Consider the following 21,425-nt stretch of genomic DNA (forward strand, 5'->3'; position numbering starts at 1 on the left):
GCATTGGCTACTGTTGGTAGACAGATCCTGGGCTAGATGGACCTTTGGTCTGACCTGGTACGGCCGTTCTTAATTTCTTATGTTCTTATTTAAAGTTTGGCAAAGTTACAGGCAACTAAGAACAGGGGCTTAGAGTGGGAAGTGTCAGACAACCTGAACTAAGTATAGATACCAAGAAATATGAACTACGGAAAGAAAATGTAAAGCAAAAACCCTCTGACCCCAAATTCCCCAACAGAAAAGAGGGTTTAGAACATTAATAAAGGGGGAAAAGGTTTGCTTTCAGGTTAAGAAAAAGCCATAGAGGAGCAAGAGCAGCTCCTTCTGTCTTCTTTCACATGGCTTAAAACCAGGAATGTTAAGATGTCCAGGGTGCTCATTCTGTTAGCTATTCAGAGTATGAGGACTACAACTCCCAGAATGCAGTTGGCTCAGCAGAGGAAGGGACCTTGAGGCTGAGCCACATGACTAAGTCTAGCTGTCACATGGGTAGTTTGGTGCCCGCAAGACTTTTAAAGGTGCGGGTGCTGTTACAGCCTGGCTGTGTCCTAAGCACTGGGCATTGTCACTAGGGGACCAAGTGTGGCTGGTGAGTAGCAAACATCGAGACTTTAAAGAATGAAAGAGTGTGAAACATTGTCTCTGCCTCCGCATGGCCTGTTACTGTAACTACTGAATTGCTGAGGACCAGATGTGTATTTTTATTTTAAAGTCATGGGGCCCAATTCTGATTTCCTACACCAGTGTAGATCTCCACTAACTCCCTTACTCCTTTAGCTGTGGTGGTGGTGTTACTCTGGATTTAAAGCAGTTTAGCTGAGCCTGCAAAATCTGACCATTATATGTAATAGAGAGGGGAATGCTGGGAATTTCATGGGCTTGTCTATGTTCAGCAGGCATCATTATTACTGCAGTGCCTAGAGGTCACACTCAGATCACAATGCTAGGCACTGAATAGACACACAATGAAATACAATGCTTGCCTTCAAAAGCTTAGTTTCAGAATGGCAGTAGGTGATTGAACCAAGAGGGCAGGGAAGGGTGGATGGGGTAACAGCAATATGGGATGATGGCTTTTTTTCTTTTTGGCGTACAGAGTGTGTGCTATTTGTAGTTTGCAGTGTAGTTGTAGCCATGTTGGTCCCAGGATATTAGAGAGAGAAGGTGGGTGAGTTAATATCTTTTATTGCACTAACTTCTGTTAGTGAAAAAGAAAATCTTTTGAGCTACCCCGAGCTCTTTTTCAGGTGCAGTTTATATCATGGAGTGTTTGGAGTTCTTTTGCCAAATAGAGACAGATACAATTAAGCCAGCTTCACTTTTGTTTCTGTCACAGTCCTGTCCGAAAGGGATAAGATATACCTAAGCACTAGGGAATGATCAAGTACCATCACCCTTCCAAAGAAGGGTCAGTACAGTTTTGAAAAAGTTTGCACAGCTTTGGAGTAAAAAATGTCAGAACCTTATTTTTAATATTTTTTTATGCGTTGTTATAAAAATGTGGAGAATGAAGATGTAGCTGAGCAGGGTTGTATGTGTCATGAGTTTGTTCCTCTGGATTATGGGATGCTGTATTTGTACCTGCTAGTCAATTGCAATCTGCTGCCCTACTTACTTACTTCCTCTCTAAAGAGAAATGTCCCAGTGCCACACACACATTCTAATAATCCCATCCTGCTGCAGCCTGTCTGCATCAGACTCTGTCCCTTGGGAGTGCCACACATTGTTAGTGACCCTGTAGGCTCATTAATCATGAAGTGTACAAAACCTCTTCTTGCTTTCGTCCCTGCTCGAGGGCAGCTTATGCCACTGCCTATACTTTCAGCTAGCAGGGTTTAAAGATGTATGGGGCCAGATTTGCTCCAGGGTCTGTGTACACTGGGCCAGAGAGTCCCCTGGTGGCTCAAGGTTCCTACAACCTCCCCTTTTCTGGAGGAGCCTTTGAGAGCTGGTGCAGCCTGAATGGGCTGCAGCCTTCCCTGGCAGGCTCCTGGGGGTCAGACCAAAGCTGCTTTCCCCCAGTAGAAGCCTTGAAGGAGGGCAGCAGTGGAAATGCCGCTTGATTTTCTATGCTCCCCCCCCCCCACTGCCAGGTGTGAGTTGCGCCTAGGAAGGGTCAATATGGTCTGTTGAATGAAACATGCAAAGTCTCCATTAGACTCTGATCACCTTCCCTTTCTGTGCAGTGCCACCACTCTGCACTGTGCCGGAGCAACGATGAAACATGCAGAGAATGACACAGAGGAGAGTGACCCTGTCGGGGGAGCAGATGAACAATGGGAATGCGAGGTCACCTGGCAGGATGATGGAGGGGACAGGGAAAGCGTCTGTGAAAGCTTTCAGCTCCTGCAGATTGACACAGGCTGTGACACCCCGAAGGACCTTCCTGTGGGGAGCGAGAAGTGGTACTCGGTACGTACAGTATAAAGTAAAGCCCCGATCCTGCCAATGGGCCAGTATGGGCAGCCTCTTGCAGCCAGGGAGTTTGCATGGGCACGCAGCACTGCCTGTACGGAGCCATGGCAGGATCAGGGCCTAACAGCATTACCCACAAGGTCAGAGCTAGATGCTGGATCTCTTAAAAGTAACGACTAAAACTAGAAATTATATTCTTTAACAACCCATGTTTCGTTTAACAAACCCATGTAAACGTTTCCTGCTAGTGGAACTGGGAACCCAAACACAGCTGCGTCCTGCTAGAGATTGGTCCCCAGGCTGTGAAACTGACCAGTCTGTTTGCATCATCCAGGCTGAGAGACATATACAAAGCAGGGAAGAAATAGCACAAATATGAGAGTGGGGGGAAAGCATAGTGGATCTTTCAAAGCTCTGTTCTAATGATGTGAGTCAGATAAGGAAGGTGGTTTTTTAGCTGTATGGTGTTTATTTTGACAGTGTTCCTTTGGTAAATGCATGTCAGAGCTAGATGTAAACAAGAACTATCATTCAGGAACAAAGAAAATATTTGTAGAGGCTTCATCTTGCAGCCTGGAAGTCAAGTAAGTTTAGCTGGAGTGGGCTCTTATCAAGAGAAATAGACTTGATTTGTGGCTTTGTTTCCTTGACTGTTACTGAAGTAGTTTAAAAGACAAAAATGCTTTTCAAAACAATTTTTTTAAAATCCACCACTAAATGTTGTTGTTTAGACCCAATCGTTTAACGACGCTTCAGTCCGGTCTATCTATTTGCACTCATGATTTTGCACAAGCAAAAACTAAATTTGTGCACACAAATTGGGTAGGTAGGGATCTACTCAGCTTGTGTGCACACATTCAGGGCTATAGGTGCACAAATCTACAGCCGAAGACTTGGCATCCTTTTCTGAAAGTGGACTCAAACTTAGGTCTGGGGTTTAGAAAAACTGGTTAGGTCGGCACTTTAAATCTTCTGCATCTTCTTGAGCTTCTCAGATCCTTTTGTTCTCTTTTGTGTTAAAAGAAGAATGTTTTGAGGAAACAGAGGCATTGGGAGAAAATAGTTACGGCAAAGAAGAAGAAGAGAAAACAGGAAAAAGAGAGGAGAAAAGCTAAACACGCTGAAGATAAAGGTACAAGCAAACTGAAAACTATGGGGTTAGCTCAGCCACTGTACACCAGCTGAAATTTTACAGCAGCTGTAAATCTGGCTATGTGTTTTAATGACTTTGATTCTTAGCCTATGGCTTTGTCTACACTATGGGGACTATGGGGCATAGCAACAGCACTGTAATGTCATAGTGTAGATGTGGCATATGCCGATGGAAGGGATTTTTCCACCACTGTAGGAACACCATCTTCCCAAGGACGCACCTAGTAGCATCTACACTGAGGGTGAGGTCGCTCAGGGGTGTGGATTTTTCACACCCGTGAGGGATGTAGCTATGTCAGCCTAAATTTCAAGTGTAGACCAGAGCAATGTTTTATTTTTACTGTGGAGTTAAGTCAAATGATCTACGCTTGAGTTCAGTCCTCTCCAGTTAGCCTAGCTCTAGTGAAAGCGGCTACACTGGAGCTGCACAGAGTGACACTGTTAACTTGACCTGCTGCCTATCCCTCTGGTCCTGCTGGCCATTGCAAATGAAAGTACCACCCTGCGCACAGATTTGTGTGTGTGGATGAGACTTGAGTTAACCCTGCGGTAAAGACAAGCCCGTGGATGTTCAGAGGGAGTTCTCCAAGATTCTGCTGATTATTGACAGCACAGTATCAGGCTTTTAACACATGGGGAGTGGGGTGGGAGGGGAGGAAAAATCCATTTTTAAGACTGCTTCAAAATAAGCAGCCACCAAACATCGTGTCCAGAAATACCTCTGGAGTTCGGCACATTCACAAAGAGCCCAACCCCCTTGTAATATAGAACTAAATCCAACACAAGACAATGATATTGCCTTTTTACAACCCTATCTTATATGAGCTAGAACATTAGCCTGTTTGATTTTTTTTGAGGCCTGTGCTTTATTAAAACGTAAATTTTATCTGGAATTGTTTTGCTCACCGTCAAAATGAAACGTCCTGCTGGTTAAGGCCTATAACGACTAACGCGCACACATTCTTAACGTTGTGCAGGCGGGTACTTCATGTTACTATGTTCCCATGTACTTCAGTGGGAATCCTTATCTGCGTGAAGTTACTCGCACGTTTAAGTGAGTGCAGGATAACATCTTCAGATACAAGTGTCTAGGAATGGGACACCTCGTCATGCCTTTCCCATCTGAGAAATTTCTCCTCGGGAGCAATCTGTATGTGGCCCTTCTTCAGAGGCTTCTTTTCATGCAGTTACTGCAGCAGGAATCCTCTCTGAGGCCAGCAGCTCCTCAAGGAAAAGCTGAAACTTAACAATCATTTAGTGTGGACGCCACCAAGAAATTGGAGTGAGAGTTTACCAGCCATTGTTATAAATCTGTTTCAAGCCCTGAGATCTAAGACCGAGCATGGCCATATTGAAACCAACAAACCATCCCCTTTGTGTTTCTTTGAGGCAGCATTTCCCAGCCTGGAGAGACAGCCCCCTTTTTTGTAGGGGTCACAGTAGTTCAGGGGTGTGGAACAGATGTGAGAAACAGTGGGGATAAGGAAAGCTGCATATCCCTGGATCCTCTCTGTAACCACAGCCCTTTTCTGCTCCTGCCATGGCCCTCAGTGGGAGGAGATCACGTGCGAGGCAGCTGACTGCCAGACCAAGCTTCTCTTCTCTTTCCATGGCACGAGGCTCAGCCCTGAGAACCCAAGGAGCACAGGACTGCAAGGGCCCTTCTGGGTCAGAGAGTCCAGTCCCTTGCTCTCCCAGGCAACCCCACTGGATAATCTTGTTCATGGACTTGTCATGGCCCATTTTGAAAGCAGTCAGGTTGTCTGCCCCTACGGATCCTGCTGGGAGGTTGTTCCAGACCCTCGCCCCACTGGTGGCTAGAAACCTTCTTCTCATTTCCAGCCTGAATTTACTCCGGACCAGTTTATCCCCATTGGCTCTTGTGCCAGCCTCATCCTTTGGCTTCAGTAGTTCTTCACCCTCCCTGGTGTTTACCCCTGGTGTGTTTATAGAGAACAGTCGGATCCCCTCCCGGCTTTCCTTTCGCTGGGCGGAGCAAGCCAAGCTCTGTGAGCCTCCTCTCGTGAGATCGGCCCTCCATTCCCCTGATCAGCCTAGCAGCCTTTCTCTCCACCTCTTCCAGGCTGAATTGGTCTCCCTGGAGCACGGGTGAGCAGAATTCAGTGTTACGCAAGAGGTCTGGCCAGTGCCTTGTTCAACAGCATTAATATGTCCCTCTCTCTACTGCAAGTACCTCACCAGGGGATGTGACCAACGGAGACCCTCCTGCCCCCACACCAACAGATCTGTGGGGGAGGGGCCATTGGGGGAGTGAGGGAGTGGGGAACCCAAGCAGGGAAATGGAAAAAAGCTCATCTGCCAGTCCGCCTCTGAGGAACCCAACAAGAATACTGGGGCCTGGGATTTAAGGCAACATTACAGGCACTTGCATTATTTCAGCGATTGAATTCCCTCTCTCTCCCTGACTCCCCCTAACACTTCCCCTCCCATCTCTCTCTCTCTGCTCTGCGTTCCAGGCGTTGCTCACCAGCACAGCAAACGTGTTTTAAAAGCGATCGCCAAGGAGCGGCTTCTGGCAGCCAAAGAGGCAGCACCCTGGCTGTGTATAGATCTGAGTATGACCAGCCACATGACACAGAAGGTATGCTCTGCAACTGCTTACTCTCCCTAGTGCTTATGAGCCTCTTGGGGAGAAATCTTACAATGAGGTCTGCCAGCATAGGCACCTCCCTGAGGTCGGGGGGAGGTATTTAGCAGAGACCCCGTGCCAGTAGGTCCCATTGCACAGGGCCAAGCCAGCGGGTCCCATTGTGGGATTGGGGCCTGGCTGGTAAGAACAATTCATTTGTATATATCCATTTTTGACAGGTGATTCTTTTTTGCTTCCGCTATTGAAGCTTGTCTGCTACACAACCAGAGTGTTTCCTTTTAAATAACCAATGAGATCAGAGCTAGATTGTATGGGGGATGGGAGTATCTGACTGACCTTTCTGTCCTTGGCCTGCTTTGTACCCAGGCAGTGTGCCCCTGCCCTTGGCACGCTCTCTCCCCGAAACACAGTGCACAGGAAGGGAACCCAAAGGCCAAGGGCAGAACAGAGCCTCGGTTACCCCACTCTTCTTGCCCAGCATAAATCTCCACTGTCCCTCATGAAAAATGGCCTTTAAAACCATGGGTGTCGACTCTGTGGGTGCTCTGGGGCTGGAGCACCCATGGGGGAAAAATTGGTGGGTGCTGTGCACCTACCGGCAGCTCCATGCCCCTCTGCCCACCTCACCTCCACTCCGCCGCTGCCTTCTCCCCTGAGCGCGCTGCTTGCCCGATTTCCACCCCCGCGCAGCTGGGAGTGAGGGGGGAGGAAGGGGAACACGGCGTGCTCGGGGAAGAGGCGGTGCAGGGGTGGGGATTTGGGGAAGGGGATCCAATAGGGGCAGGGAGGGGGTGCAGTTGGGGCAAGGACTTTGGGAAAGGGGTTGGAATGGGGGCAGGGAAAGGGTGGAGTCAGGGCGGGGCCGGGAGGGGCTCGAGCACTCGCTGGTGCCTGGGAAAGTTGGCGTCTGTGTTTTAAATACCCGCTAGACCAGGAGCTCGGCCACCTCCTCAGCTTCTGCACTCTAAGCTGGGCTGGGCTGGTCCGGACCTGTTCTGTGATGGGAGATCTTCACGCTGGGCCTGAGGTGGGAGGAAGTAGTGCCCTTAGCTCTGAGCCTGTACCCATCTGGGCCAGTTGTGTGCAGATGTTCGTTCTCTCTTGGAAGGAAATAAGTCGCCTTGCCGCTCAGATAAGGAGGCTGTATGGTTCCAACAAGAAAGCTGGAAAGCCGTTTTGGATTTGCCTTACTGGATTTGTGGCAGGCAGTCCTATTTCTGAAGAGTGCTTACGAATGAACGATGGGTTTTCCAATTACCTCGTAAGTATTGTAAAAGTAACTGACGAGAGTGAATTCTACAAGACTGTGACGACTGCCCCCTTGTACACAGCAAAACATGTTACTCCTGTGACTCATATCTATATAATCTAAAAGACTGTTTTTAAAATGCAGTAACACAAGCTAGAATCTTTCCCTTCTTCGTTGTACCTTTTTGTATGCCCCTCATATGAACATAGCAGCTATGTATCTTAGTTTGAACTTCGAGACAAGTGTCTTATTCAAAGCCAATGAAACAAGAGTGAATTACACTCAGTGGGATCATAAACTGAGTGTAGAGCTGTAACGATGCTGGTTCTGGTGGGACCCAACTGAGAGCGCCAATTCAGGACCTATTGCTTAAAGCAGAGCAGTTACAGCCCAAGGCTGGGGTTTTTCCACCTCTAAGGCAAACCAAACCAACCAGACAAAGAGGACTTTGGTCTCATCCCACTGGCTAACCACAAGTCACACAAGCAATTCCCTTAGACACTCCAGTTTCCCAGTATCACCGCCAGTGCCAGTCGTCATGGGGATCAATGGTTATGAAAACCAAAACCCCAGTAAAAGAAAAAAAGGTTGTCTCGATCCCAAAGAACCAAGCCCCAGACCCATGTCAATATACAGGTCAGATCTTACCCACAAATCACGCTGTTGCCAATCCTTTAGAATCTAAAATCTAAAGGTTTATTCATAAAAGGAAAAAGATAGAGATGAGAGCTAGAATTGGTTAAATGGAATCAATTACATACAATAATGGCAAAGTTCTTGGTTCAGGCTTGTAGCAGTGATGAAATAAACTGCAGGTTTAAATCAAGTCTCTGGAGTACACCCACAGCTAGGATGGGTCATTCAGTCCTTTGTTCAGAGCTTCTGTTTGTAGCAAAGTCCCTCCAGAGGTAAGAAGCAGGATTGAAGACAAGATGGAGATGAGGCATCAGCCTTTATAGGCTTTTCCAGGTGTAAGACCACCTCTTTGTTTTTACTGTGGAAAATTATAGCAAAATGGAGTCTGGAGTCACATGGGCAAGTCCCAGCATACTTTGCTGAGTTAGAAGGTGTATCTGCCTTCTCTCCGTGGGTCAGTTGTATAGCTGATGGTCTTTAATGGGCATCAAGCAGGCTAGACAGAGGTAACACCAACTGGGTGTTTCCCAGAAGCATAGCATAGCATAAGTCTGAAATACAGACAGTACAGAGCCAATATTCATAACTTCAACTACAAAACTGATACACACATACAGACAGCATAATCATAACCAGCAACCCATAACCCTGTCTTAGACACCTCATTTGACCCCCTTTATACAAGATTTGGTGCCACTACAGGACTTCGGTTGCAACCATGTTCTATATGGTCCCAGTTCAAATCAATAACGTGACAAGAGCTGCTGCAGATGACATGGAAATTATTATTATTATTAATGATTTGCATTGCTGAAGTGCCTAGCAGCCCCTGCCGTGGCCCAGGACCCCGTTGTGGTTGGTGCTGTGTGAACACAGAACAAAAAGACAGCCCCTGCTGCATTGGCGAGACACTGGTTTTTTTTTTGTTTTGTTTTTGGTTTGGTTTGGTTTTTGGGCAGATGTGTGGTATTTGCACCTTCCTTTGATGCATCTGGTGCTGGCCCCTGGTAGAGACAAGATCCTGGGTGAGATGGAACCTGGATCTGACCCACTGTGTCAATTCACGTGTTCCGTTTTCATTGCTAACTGAGGTTTGGCTTCATGTGTGATTGTATTTAGAATATGGCCTGCAGCAAGAGGGGTGTTCCATGGTTGTTGGATCTTGAACTTGTCCAGCTCACAAATAAAACGAGGCTTTTCCTGACAGCCAGCCCTGCAACCTCAGCCTAGAATGTCAGAGTCAAGCTGGGTTTTTTCTTCTGCACACAAGGTCAGACGTAGTTAAGAATTTGTAGGCCAAACTATGACCTTAGCTAAATCTGTGTAACCCTGTCTTCAGATAGTGGCACCTGGGAAACTCCGTTGCCATTGGTGGAACTGTAGAGGAGCAGTTGATGAGAAATTTTGGTGTACATGGCTTTCCCTACAAGTGGTCACACGGCTGGTCTGTGGGAATAAAACTCAGATCCCTCAGCCAGCGTCTCCATGGGAAAAAGCCAGAGCAACTGAGGAATGAATCAAGCCCACTAAGCTCTTTAGGGCAGGGACCATCTTTTTGTCTTGTGTGTGTACACAACACTTGGCACCATGGAGACCTGACCCCTGGATACAACTGAGCTCTATTCCCTCTAATAAACTTCACAAACTGGGCAGTTAAAGGGGGAAAATTCATGACTTTGCGATAACTAGTCATGGATGATATTCTAATTCTCAACAGAGGCAGTGAAGTTAGTTAGTTAGGATTATTGCTAATCTCTTTCCTTCAATATGTCTGCTAATTTTGCTTAGGAAAGAATTTAACAAAACTTGAAAATTACCAGTGGTATTTATAGATGTGGAATGTGTGTTAGTTTCTTCTGAAAAATATCTTACCCTTGTGGGATTGAATGACCCAGAGGCCTGACCAATTCTGATATGCTTCATGTCTGAGAAGGGTATTGGACTCTAGCTGAAGATACTTCTTGTCAGTTTCACATGCGTGTTCTCCCTTTGCATTTTTCAGATGGATACCACTCCAGAAAGTTACCTTGACCTATTTCCTTTAGAGACAATTGTCTACCTCACTCCTGACTCTGAGAATGGTGAGTCCTTTACTTGTTTGGGGGAGCTGTGGCGGGAGAGAACTCAGGTTGTTAAAATCTAGAATTTATTTAAAAAAAAAATTGACCTAAGATTGGTTTGGTTTGAAAGCTTTTCTTAAACCATGTTTAAAACTACTTCAGACAGATCAGTTCCTAACTGGTGTAGCTGGGATCTGATCTACACTAATCAATGCTCAAAATGTCCAAGCAATGACTGAAGGTTTTAGCCCCAGATCCTTGAAGGTATTTAGATGCCTAACTCCCATTAATATCAGTGTCTTGACCCATGTGCTGTGTGGTTAGAACCCTGCACTTTGCAGTACTCCAGAACAGCAGGCTGGAAATTCGGTGGCTGTTTCAGATCTATCTTAAAGAGAGGGTTTTACTGAATTAAATATGAAAATAAAACAGTCGCTGCAGCATCCCCTTTGTGGCTTGCTGTTGAACGTATTATATGCTGCTCCTCTATTTTTAACTGACAGCCTGATGCAGAATTTCGTAGTGGAAGTGTGGATCGGGTCTATGGAAGCTGTTGAAGGGTGGGTGCAGGAAACTTTGGTAGATACAGTTGGGGCCTTTGGCATGTGGTGAGGCTTGGCTCTCTGGCATTGTAGGGTAAGCACACAAGCTGCAAGTCAAAGTGATCAGCAGTGAAAGAGTTAACAAGCATTGCCATTGCAATTTGAATCTACAGATTTCTCCATTTTCAGCCCACCTCTGAGTGGTTGTTTCAGGCTCTCTGCAGACTCAGGCAGATGTTCATGTTTTGACGGTTTCCTTGGTAACCATTAGGGTTAGACCCTGTCCTCCAATACAAGCTTAGGGTACGGCGCACAATTCTGGGGCACGGGGTTGCTTCTGCAGCATACTCCACGGCCCCAGCTTCCTGGAGCACACGGGGCCCAGCTTGTGCAGAGAGAACAGTTTGAGCCAATCACTCCTCTGCAGTAGATCGGCTACTGCTAACCGGCCTAGCGTTCTGTTTAACTGTGGCACTTTCTAGCTCTGCAGGACATTGACCCTCACAGAGTGTATGTCCTCGGCGGGCTCGTGGATGAAAGCATTCAGAAGGTGAGTTCTTGGTGGAAGCTGCACCAAACACTTACAAAATCCCATGGCACCTTCAGCCAGCACTAGTGGCAGGAAATGATGCAGTAAGTCATGCCGTTTTCTCCTCTTCACTAGCAGTGTAATCAGGTTATTGCAAATGATTCCTAATGTATGGTCATAAAACTATATTGTGAATATAAGTTTGGTGACTTCCAGCCTTGCCATCTCTCCTAATCTCTGAGGCTCCCTCCTGAGTCAGATATGCTAGCATGGACCTCTGCACCACGAAGAGTCCCAGTGGGGAACGGCTCCATCCCTCTGTAAGTTTGGGGCCATACACGTCCCACTGTCGGACATCTTTGGCGACGCAAATTACCACAGGCTAGATAAGTCAGTGGTTTAGAAAGCCGCTGACTCGCCGCGTTAAAGTGTTTCAAGTGTGTGATGTTGTAAGTTCCATAGCATGTGGCACCAAACTCGAATAAATGTCTCGCCTTTTACCTGGAGATTTTAAATGTGGTGCCTTCCAAGGGGCGTGGAATCCATAGGTAGAGGATGCTCCCCATTGCCTCTGTCCTGGAGGCGCTAAACCCAGGTTCTGACAGCATGCCCCTCCCAGCTGAGGGGTACTCTTGGGCCAGGGTCTAGGTGACAGATGTGCGGGGTGTAGGCGACGGGCAGGGCCCAGACAAATCACAATTTAAAGATCATCCATGAGGCCCACGCCATCAGAGTATGTAGGCCCCTAACTCCCAGTGAAGGCAGTGGGCATTAGGGACTTAACTATTTTTGAGGGCCTAGCCCTGTGTGGAGTGCATGCAGCAGTCTAGCCTGGAGGCAACAAACACCTAGATGTAGGAGCTGTGCTTGGGAGGAATGTCTGCAGGCTCCTGGCCTGTGGTAGATAGTGACAGGAACTGCCAGTTACTGCTGCTATCTGGGAATCCAGGTGCAAGGATGGATCCCCGTGGATCACGTGGTGTCAGTGGAAAATACACCCTCACTAGCTGGTGCAGATGTCTGCGCCGTCCATTCCTCCACTGCTGACGAGCATCGCTTCTGGCCTACTGCCTCCTTCCTTTCCTGTCTGTGAGGCTCTGGGAGTGCCAGGAGGCTGCCAATTCCAGGGAGACAGAGCTGAATCCCCCAGCACATGGTTGCTCAGACTGACTCGGTCTGTGCTCATGGCTTCGTACAGGCCTTGAGCAGGGCGAATGGCAGGTTGGGACCCTGCCCGAGCCCACACCCGGCTGGCCCCCAGGGAGGGAATGAACTGGCTGAGGGGATTTCCCTGAGAGGAAGGAGCCAAACAGAGAGCCACTCCCACTAGGTGCCACAGACAAGGCAACAGAACTTGTCCCCTACACCAAACACAGGTCTAGCCTCAGCTGGAGAGCGATCAAAGAAGAATGGATTCCAATGTCCACCTGTTTCCACTCATTCACCTTCTGCCAGGTGGGGGTGGGGGAGGGAGGGTAGAAGTGGGATGGGAACTGGCAGGAGATTATTGTCCTGAATGGCCTTCCAGGCAGCGGCCTGCCCATTGCTTGTCTGTGGCTGGCAGTTCCCCTCGCAACCTTCCGGGAGGGAGATCAGTGTTCATGCTTCAGGGATGAGCTAACCTCTGCCCCTTGGGGGCTGGAAAGGAACTTCCCCGGGGGGCATGTTGTTCCGGAACTGCCTGCTGCAGACAGTTGGTGCCCCGGTCTGTTCTGGGGTGGCAATTTCCACGGGGAATGGAGGGATGTAGCAGGGACAGCTCCAGTCTGTCTTAATTGGCTTTACCCAGCCCTGGAGGGCATGGGCCTGTCTCCCACACACCCAGCCCTTCCTAAGCAAAGGGCAATGTGTGTGTTACGAGGCCATCCGACTGGAAAAGGTCAGGGTGCATGCGTGTGCATCATCTCTTACTTAACTTCCAGAAACTGACCTTGCAGAAGGCACAGGAGCACTCCTTGCAGACAGCTCGGCTGCCCATTGCCGAGTACATGGTGAAGAACACCAACGTGAAGAACTATCATTCGGAGACATTAGCAATCAATCAAGGTATGGCTCCCAGGCTGGTTATTGCCAGAATGCAGCTACAGGCCAGAGCTCTACACCATGGTCTCAATCATGGGCCAGGGAACGGGAGGAAAGTTCAGGCCCCAGCGTTCATTGGGCTAGAACAACAAAAGAAGGGGAGATATGGCTGTATGTGTGGTGGGGCCTAGAATTCGAGTTTGTCTTCTGCACAGGTATAGCAGAGTGGAAGCTTTCCCGTCCCTCTGCCTTAACATGGGTATGTGGCCCCTCACTCTGCTCGAAGGCTAGTTCAGTGGCAGGGCCCACTCACGTTAGCATTGCCAGCAGAAGTGCCACTGATCGTTAGCTCAGCAAAGCAAACACCTATTTGCTAAGAACTAGTCCGAGTTCAAGCTCTATTAGACCTGGGCCAGCTTGTGTCTACGCACTGGCTGCTGCCGATCAGTGCGGTATTCAGGCTGGAGAACTGCTCCCTGACGCATGAACATCCTCGAAGGACTGAGGGCAGTAATTGCAGCAGGGTGGGAAAACGAGTTACCATTATCCCTTGAGCCCAAAATTCCCCTCTCCGTCTTACCAAAACACATGTATTGCTGCTGCTCAGGCGAGCGGCTGGGTTCGGAGCTGCCTTGCACATCTCAGTAGGGTTGCTGTATTGGGGAACCCCCTGGTGCTGTCCATATATGTTGCAATGAAGGTGTGGTGTGAGGAGGAAAGGATAATGAAGAGGAGCATACAAAATACTGCCTAGGATAGGTAGGTGTGTGTGTGGTGGGGTGGGGGAGCTACAAGCAAGTGGCTAGAATCTGCATGTATTTGCTGAAATGCATCAGAAGACACAAGTCTAAGATGGTCTAATCAGTGAGGGGTAGACGCAGGCTCAGGAAGTAGTACTCACATCAGCTTGCCTTAAATGGGAACGCCAAGGTTCTCAAACACGAGTGCCAGAAATTTCGCCCACTGTAGGCACCTGCTGAAGGGGGCCTGATAGTTTTTCCTAACGCTCTGGAGCACACCGCTATCTTGAGGCACACAAGTGTGAAAAGTTGGCCCAAGTTCAATAAATGTGAAAGTGTTCTCCTTAAAGTTACAAAACGTGAAGAGCAGCATCAGGAAACACAGAAGTGTGACTGGAGAAGCTGTTCTTAGGGGAGAGGCCCTGGTATGTTTTGCTTTTCCGGGAAGCTGTAGTTGATCTGTGGTGGCTTGTCAGGAGGTCAGCATGGCTGTCAGCTAGAAGGTAGAATTTCCTAATGCCTTTGATCTTTAGCTACCGACACGTGACAAACGAGTTTCCTAGGTTGCCTGCCCGTCAGATTCTAAACAATAGCAACCATGCCTGGCTGCTGTCAGCTGTTCCAGCCTTTGTTGTTCTTGCCAGTGACAAACAAGCCCAGATTTCCAGTGATTGCTGTATTTAGACTGATCTTGATCACTCTTTTTGACAGTCTTTGATGCCTTATCAACTTACTATGAGACCCAGAACTGGCCAGAAGCATTGAAAGCTGGAGTTCCGCCTGGAAAAGGCTACGTTCTCCAGGAAACAGCTCTATGATGGAAAATGCATCTGCTTAGCAACACGCAAGAAGACTCTTTATTCTGTGATGTTAATGGGCTGCACAGCCAAAAGAAGCAAACTCCTCCCTCGTTATTTCAAGCACAGGTATCAGCGTAGCTTGTGTTCAGAGAAATGTGGCTTACATGGCATAAGGAGCTCCTCAGTTTCATACATTCTACCTCACTGGTGTATTGCTGGAAAACAAGGGTCATCCCTGGGCTTCAAATACAGAGAACTTGTCATTTCTTGCTGATGTTCTGTTAGTGTTTTGGAAATGTCTGCACTACTGTACTACCAGTTCCTCTTGGGGCAGGGAGAAGATGTACAAAAATCCCTTAAGGTTTTGACTGTCATGTTAATGACAAGTAGGCAGTGTGGGGTTAAAGTAGTTAATTACACCAGTGTAGCAGTCAACTGGACTCATCTTTTCACAGGTAAAACACAGTGCCCTTATTTAGGAAAATTTCTCTTGTAATGCTCTACTCATATTTCTGCTACTTAACATCCAGGGCCAGCGCTTCCATTAAGCGACCCTTGGTGGTTGCCTAGGGCGCCAGGATTCGAGGGGCGGCATTTTGTGCGCTCCCCATAGGAGCATCAGTTCTGCTCCCATCGTGCCGCCAAAGAAGGACCTTCTGCCAATGTGCCGCGGAAAACAGTGGCAGGAAATTGAGCAGCTCAATGACTGCTGCTGTCGCCTGTGGCATTTCGGCGGAGGGTCTTTCTTCGGCGGTGTGATGGGAGCGGAACCAGAAGCTCCCACGAGCCCCATGGGGAGCGCACAAAATGCCGCCCCACAAATTCTGCCTAGGGTGCCAGAAGCTGAGGCGCCGCTCCTGTTAACATCTAATTAATGTCATAATAGAATATTTATTCTTGGATTTCCCCTATCCCACCACTAACCATTGATGGCTGCCCTCTTGAAACATTCAGTAGGATGAAAACAGTTCTTGCAGGGAAGATGCCCCAAATCAATACTGTCACCCCAATTTACCTATTCACCTTCTGAAAGCTGTGATGTGTTATACTGCCAGGATATAGTCCAGGAACAAAGGAAGCATAAACGTTTTTAAGTATAAAGGGAAGTTTGTTAGCTCATGCAATGCTGTTGCTACCTACTTTTGTTGAACACACTCCTCCTCCCTCCCCACATTTAAATGGGGGAAAACCCACCAAAACTAGATTTAGAAGGCCTGAGTCTCATTCCAGGGGGTGCTGTGTGCACTGCAGCTTGTCGCAATGCACTAGCTTACTGTACCTAGCTCACTAAAAGAAGAAGTGAGGATGCTGCAGCATGAGTTTCTGTGTAGGCTACATAAGTGAGTGTACATGGGCAGTGGGCCAGGCAGGCATGCTTCTGAAACCCACCCTGGGGCATCCTTTCTCTGCTGTTTTCTAAAGTGCAGGTATGTGTACATAAGCGGCAAATAACACCCACAGCTGCTGTGCAGCCACACCCTAGGACTCCTTTATGTGGCCAGGGATGTGAATGGGGCCTTAATGTAACTGAGAGTTTGCGCCCAAAGTATTTAAAGACTTAGCTAACAAATAGTACAGAACAGCTGCAGGTGCTATTGCTGGCTGCAATGTTTATGCCTGGGGGAATTGTGCACATATGCAGCATTCATGGGCCAAGAGGAATTTTTTTTTCCCTGCAGTAAATAACTTGTGAGGGAAATTTGCTGACGTTATGCCTTTTGCCTACCAGAGGCCACTGTGTCACTAGACCCAAACAGCTGCTCCAGGGCCAGCCCCAGCTGCTGATAGGGAAGAGAAGGTAGCACCATGCCCATGGGGCCAGGTCAGGAGACAGGGTATGGGAGGTTAGAGGGGGAAGGAAAGAGACAGAGCCATGGGGCCAGGTCAGGAGACAGGGTATGGGAGGTTAGAGGGGGAAGGAAAGAGACAGAGTGTGGGGCATATGGGGCTGCTGGTGGTGTGTGTGTCACAGACAGGTTCATAAGGGATATTGAGGGAGGACAGACTGGGGCAGGGGCTAAATGGGAGTGGAGGTGCAGGGCCCTGAGGGACACAGGGGAGGAGGTGCAGGGACACATAGGGATGAGTGGTATCTGCATCGAGGCACAGGGCTACCTGGGGTTGTGGGGTGTAGACACACATGGGGGTAAGGAGGTAGCTGAGTGGGGGCACAGGGACACATGGGGTGGGGGTGCAGGGACATATGGGGGTATGGGGTAGCTGTGTGGAGGTGTGGGGCACAGGGACATGTGGGGATGAGGGGTAACTGGGGGCACAGGGACATGTGGGGTGGGGGTGCAGGGACACGGGAGTGGGGTATAGAGACAGAGGGGTGGAAGGACACATGGAGTTGGGGGTGCATGGCCCTATGGGGACAGGCAGATGTGCCTGACTGAATGGGAGCACCCAGGAGCTGCACAGCAGAGGCTCCCTAACAATCTCCCTGTCCCCATCAAAAAAACTTGTTCCATACTTCTCCCACCCACACCCAACAATACCTCCAAATTCACACTCAGGCCCCTTCCCAGCAATTACTTCCCTCAGCTCCTCTGTTACCCCTAACTCCCCCAAGCCTTTGCACTGCTTTGGGGTTGCTGGTGGTGGTGAGAAATACAGTTCTGTACTGCAGTTTAAATGAATTATTACACAGAGGTCTGTATTTATAGGCTTAGTAAGGCACCTATTTGTCAAAAAACATTTCCTGAATCTTTTTTAGTGTCCATATTGTTACAGACATACTTGCTGACACCTATATTGAAATAAATTACCAAAATAATGGAAACTTGGTAGGTGTGTGTTATTTTGACAAATAAAATGTGCAGAATTTTGCAAACTTTTCAAATACTGTGTGCAGAATTTTTAATTTTTTGGTGCAGCATTCCCCCAGGGTTCTCTCTCCTAGCCATCCCTCCAAATTCTAGCAGTGCCACCACGCAAAATGACCCCCTGCACCCTTGGGCTGGTTTGCAGGTAGAGGGGAGGCTTTGCTTTTTGAAGCGGTGTCATGGCTCAGCTTCCAGCCCTGCTGGAGGTCACTGCTGGGTGAAATCTGTACGCTGAGGTTGCTGTTAGAGGCTTGCACTGGATGGTCCAAGTGCCTGAGTTGTCTAATGGAGGGAGGCCTTTTCAGCAGAGGCCACAGCCGTGTTTAGTGTTGTCTAACCCTGCGCTGAGCTGATCCATATGACTCAGTGCCTAATGCCCTGTGGTCACACTCCCATTCTGCCCCCGCCTAGCCCCAGGGGCATGGCTACAGCGAGAAGGGGAGGGGAGTTTCAGGAACATGCTGCCTTCTACTTAGTAAGTTGCTGTCTTCAGCAGTTTCAAGGCAGTTGGGGGGTTACACTAACTGCTGAACGGGGGCTAGTTTAGATTTGTTACAAGTTATTGGTCGGGGTAGCTGGTTTGGGGTTATACCACACTGCTGCTGCTGCTGCCTTCAGGTGTTCAGTTCTCTGGAAACTGCAGAGGAACCCCTGGCAGTGGAACCCCTTAGCGCTGCAGGTACTGGAGTCGGATTCTATAAAATCAGTTCCCATTGCAACTCCAAGAGCCGCCCCGAGATTCTGGGGTGGAGAATGCAGAGCTGAGCCTGCTGCTGGATGCTCTGTTCCACTCAGTGCCTGTTTACAATGTCTAAAATGTAAAGTAAGGTGGGACGACACGCTGCGCTACCCAGGAGACACCCCCCGCAAACTGGAGCCATAGGGAAAAAAGCCACCAACTGCGCTCTGTGTTCGAGACCATTATTTTTTATACAGACAGAGCGGGTGGGCGGGCTGTGGACCCACCTACCCCAGCATTATCCCCTGATGGACTGGAACGTCCTAGAGTGAGCAAACAGGGCAGCTGACCCAAACCCAGCTGAGTCTTGTGCATGCTCCTGCCTTGAAGTGTGTGGCCAGACTGCTGAATGACTCACGTTGCTTTTCTGCAGAAGATATTTTATTGGGTTCATGGGCTATACAGTAAATGTTTGTTGGGTTTCCCGTCAGCGGTATACAAGCATAAGAGTCTGTCTCACGGAGCTACCGTCTTCACATCGCCAGTGCTGCCCTGAACTGCTGGGTTAGACAGAACACTGCTGCCGTGAGGGCCGTGCCCTGGCGTGCTAGCAGTGTGGCACTGAGATTGTGACAGCCCTTCCCCCCGGTCTGGAGAGCAGCGCAGACAAACTGATGATAGGTGCAAACCACATCCTTCAGATTGACAGTGAGCTCCTTGTGGCGTCTCCCGCACAGCCCACAGGCCGTGAACTGGAAACACCGCGCTGTCAACCGCATGAGGTCCTGGAAGGTCTCCTGCAATGCCCCTGGGAGCTCTTCAGAAGGCCTGTCTGGTTGTAGGACCTTCTGGCAGCTGGCTATCAGCTTGCGGGACTCTGCGCAGAGCACCTGCTTGTGTTCAGAGTAGTGTTCTGCGCACGTGTCTCGAGGGTGTTTCATTCTGTTTCCTGAGAACTGCCTCACAATGGCCTGGAGCTCTGCCACGTTTGCCAGGAATGGAGAGAAGTCAGCCGATGATTTCCCTGCTCTCTCTTGCAACTGACCCAGTGCTTCCGGGTGAGATTCTGGCCATGGGTTGTTTTCACTCACACTAGGCTCAGCGGCCACACAGTTACTCTCATCCCTGGTCCTAGGAGGGGCCTGGTCTAGAAATGACAAGCTCCCAGCAACCGGTGGGGTTGTTAAAGGCCTGGAGGAAATGCTGTGTGCAGAATCAACACACTCATAATCTAGGTCATTGTCTGGCCCGTGGAAGCAGCTGGCATAAGACAAGTGACAGCTGCACTTGTCCATGCCAGCTTTGGGGAAGAAGGTCCCCTTAACACTGGTCAAACCCAAAGGCCGAGTTGTGTTGCAGCTCATAGACACTGGGGCATCTTTTTCATGGGTCACACAAAGCAGCGATCGATCTGCAGCCAAGTTTCCTTCTCTGTGTGCTGAGGCACCACCAGTGTCTTTGGGGGAAGGAGAACGTAGCCCTGGTGATGTGTTTAAGTGGCAGCCCTTTCTTTGCTCTGTGGTCTCCTCTGTGAGAAGAGGCGTCAGAGTGGGCTGGGGCTGTCTGTGGCGACCATCCACATATAGTGCATCTTCTCTGGGTCCTCTCTCCTCTGTGCGCTGGCCACTAAGCCGTTCCGGAGGAGGATGCGCTTTCGGAGAAGCTGAGGAAAAATGCATTTCCTTCCTTAGGGCACCTGAGTCAGAACGCTTTGCTGTCCAGGGACTTTGGTCAACAGCTTGGTCAGTATCTGCTGGGGGGGCGTCTTCTATGTCCCCCTGCTGGCAGGGTATTGCTTGGTCTGTCCTGGTTCCAAACGAAAGCCAGGAAAGGCGAGTGATTATTCCCGATGCTCCGTTAAAGTCTGAAAGCAGCTCTGTGGCATTAGAGAAACCCAATTGGCTTTTATCTTCCACTCTTTTTAAGGGTTCTTCATTTAGGTCCTGGTTGGTTCTCTCTCCAGATACCATTTCAGCATCTGGTTTCACTGCACAGCTAGTGGGACCCGCTGTTCCCCTTGCAAAGGGAGATGACGGCACAAGCTGTTCACATGCTTCTCCTTTATCAGCAGTGGACAGAGAATCCAGGTCTGAAGCAGCAGCCTGGGGCAATGGCTTGCCTCTGTAGCCCCCCAATGGAGAAAGCACTGGCTCAGCACAAGGAGGTATCCCTCCTTCACCTGGATGTGCAGACGGCTTGAGTTCACGGTGGGTTTCCAGAGCCTCCGCGGCACTCGGTGGCATCGGCTGCTCTCGCGGCACCGTGTGAGTTATACATCCAATCTCCATTTCAGAAAATGGGTGACCACAGCCACCGGGGCTATCCCAGGCACCTCTTGCTTGTTCTGGTTCTCTGATGTCTCCCAAATGGAAGGATATTTCAGAAGGACTTACGCAGCCACCGTCACGTGCGCATGCAGAACCAAGAGGCCCCACGCTGTTCTCTGCACAGCTGGGCAACAGGGTTAGGTCCAAAGTTTCTTTCCCTTTCTGGTCACCTTGGAGATGACTGGCTGAAATGGAAGGAATAACCGAGGCGGTTACTGATTTGGTTTTCATGGCGTCAGGCTCCATTTCCATGAAGGCTGACAAAGGGTTTTCACTCTCGGCTTCGCTCCGAGGCTTTAGCTGGGCAAAGGTCCTGGCTTCCAGCAGCGGGGGCTCCCTAGTAGTGTCGTCCAAGGAGGATGTCATGCGAGTGAGAGAGATGGAGGGCAGCTGGGGCTCCCGTTCAGAGCAGCATGCAGGATCAGCGCTCTCCAGGGCAGGGGATGAAGCCACGGGGAAGGTAACCTGCGATGTGTAATCCGTCTGTAGGAAAGATCTCCTCTTTCTCAGGCTCTTGGCATGCTTCAGCTCCTTCTCCTTTCTGTGCTTCTCCCTGGTAGCCTGTCTCGACATGCAGCTTTCCCCCAGGTTGCAGCACCGTGACTTCTTCAGGAAGCAGGAATCGCCCTTCCCCTCACGGGACGGTGCCTCAGAGCCTGCCAGGAAAGAAGAGAACTCAAGGGTAAGGAAATAGTAGTGTACCACACACGTGTAACTGGCTACACACAGAGGGCCACGGGTTGTTCATGGGATCTTCTGGACTGATGAGAACCAGGCATCGGGGATGGCGGCCATCTTGGCTGAGACACTGGGGATTGAACTGAGGAACCTTGAGCAC

General features: G+C 49.3%; 2 protein-coding genes across 8 annotated transcripts in view; one reads left to right on the forward strand and one right to left on the reverse strand.

The window, feature by feature from the left end:
• Positions 1 to 463: 463 nt before the first annotated feature.
• On the forward strand, positions 464 to 17,509 carry TRMT10B (tRNA methyltransferase 10B). Of its 6 annotated transcripts, none has more exons than XR_004000937.1 (10): positions 464 to 589; positions 2,187 to 2,412; positions 3,439 to 3,547; positions 6,045 to 6,169; positions 7,287 to 7,439; positions 10,066 to 10,144; positions 11,148 to 11,215; positions 13,117 to 13,240; positions 14,668 to 16,600; positions 16,662 to 17,509. XR_004000937.1 is itself a non-coding variant. In XM_030566872.1 (9 exons), exons 2-9 carry the CDS (start codon positions 2,218 to 2,220, stop codon positions 14,772 to 14,774), a joined length of 960 nt encoding a protein of 319 aa, XP_030422732.1. In that variant the 5' UTR covers positions 464 to 589; positions 2,187 to 2,217; the 3' UTR covers positions 14,775 to 16,632. The 6 variants fall into 6 exon arrangements, 3 of the variants coding, with proteins under 3 accessions (XP_030422732.1, XP_030422734.1, XP_030422733.1); XR_004000938.1 differs by having other exon boundaries at positions 14,668 to 16,578; positions 16,640 to 17,509; XM_030566872.1 differs by lacking the exon at positions 16,662 to 17,509 and having other exon boundaries at positions 14,668 to 16,632.
• Positions 17,510 to 18,693: 1,184 nt separating this feature from the next.
• Positions 18,694 to 21,425, reverse strand: part of FRMPD1 (FERM and PDZ domain containing 1) — a 68,839-nt gene continuing 66,107 nt past the window's right edge. For both annotated transcript variants that reach the window (XM_030567689.1, XM_030567690.1), the window contains exon 16: positions 18,694 to 21,243. In XM_030567689.1, coding sequence (XP_030423549.1) covers positions 18,794 to 21,243 — 2,450 coding nt within the window. In that variant the 3' untranslated portion in view covers positions 18,694 to 18,793. The remainder of the gene's footprint in view (positions 21,244 to 21,425) is intronic.

This window comes from Gopherus evgoodei, chromosome 6 (assembly GCF_007399415.2).
Source record: "Gopherus evgoodei ecotype Sinaloan lineage chromosome 6, rGopEvg1_v1.p, whole genome shotgun sequence".
NCBI lineage: Eukaryota > Metazoa > Chordata > Testudines > Testudinidae > Gopherus > Gopherus evgoodei.

Bases quoted from the DNA above. Each gene is read 5' to 3' on its own strand.
- TRMT10B (XM_030566872.1), top strand. From the start codon at position 2,218: ATGAAACATGCAGAGAATGACACAGAGGAGAGTGACCCTGTCGGGGGA. The intron at 2,413-3,438 runs GTACGTACAGTA...TTGTGTTAAAAG, and splicing joins GGAGCGAGAAGTGGTACTCG to AAGAATGTTTTGAGGAAACA. The intron at 3,548-6,044 runs GTACAAGCAAAC...TCTGCGTTCCAG, and splicing joins TAAACACGCTGAAGATAAAG to GCGTTGCTCACCAGCACAGC.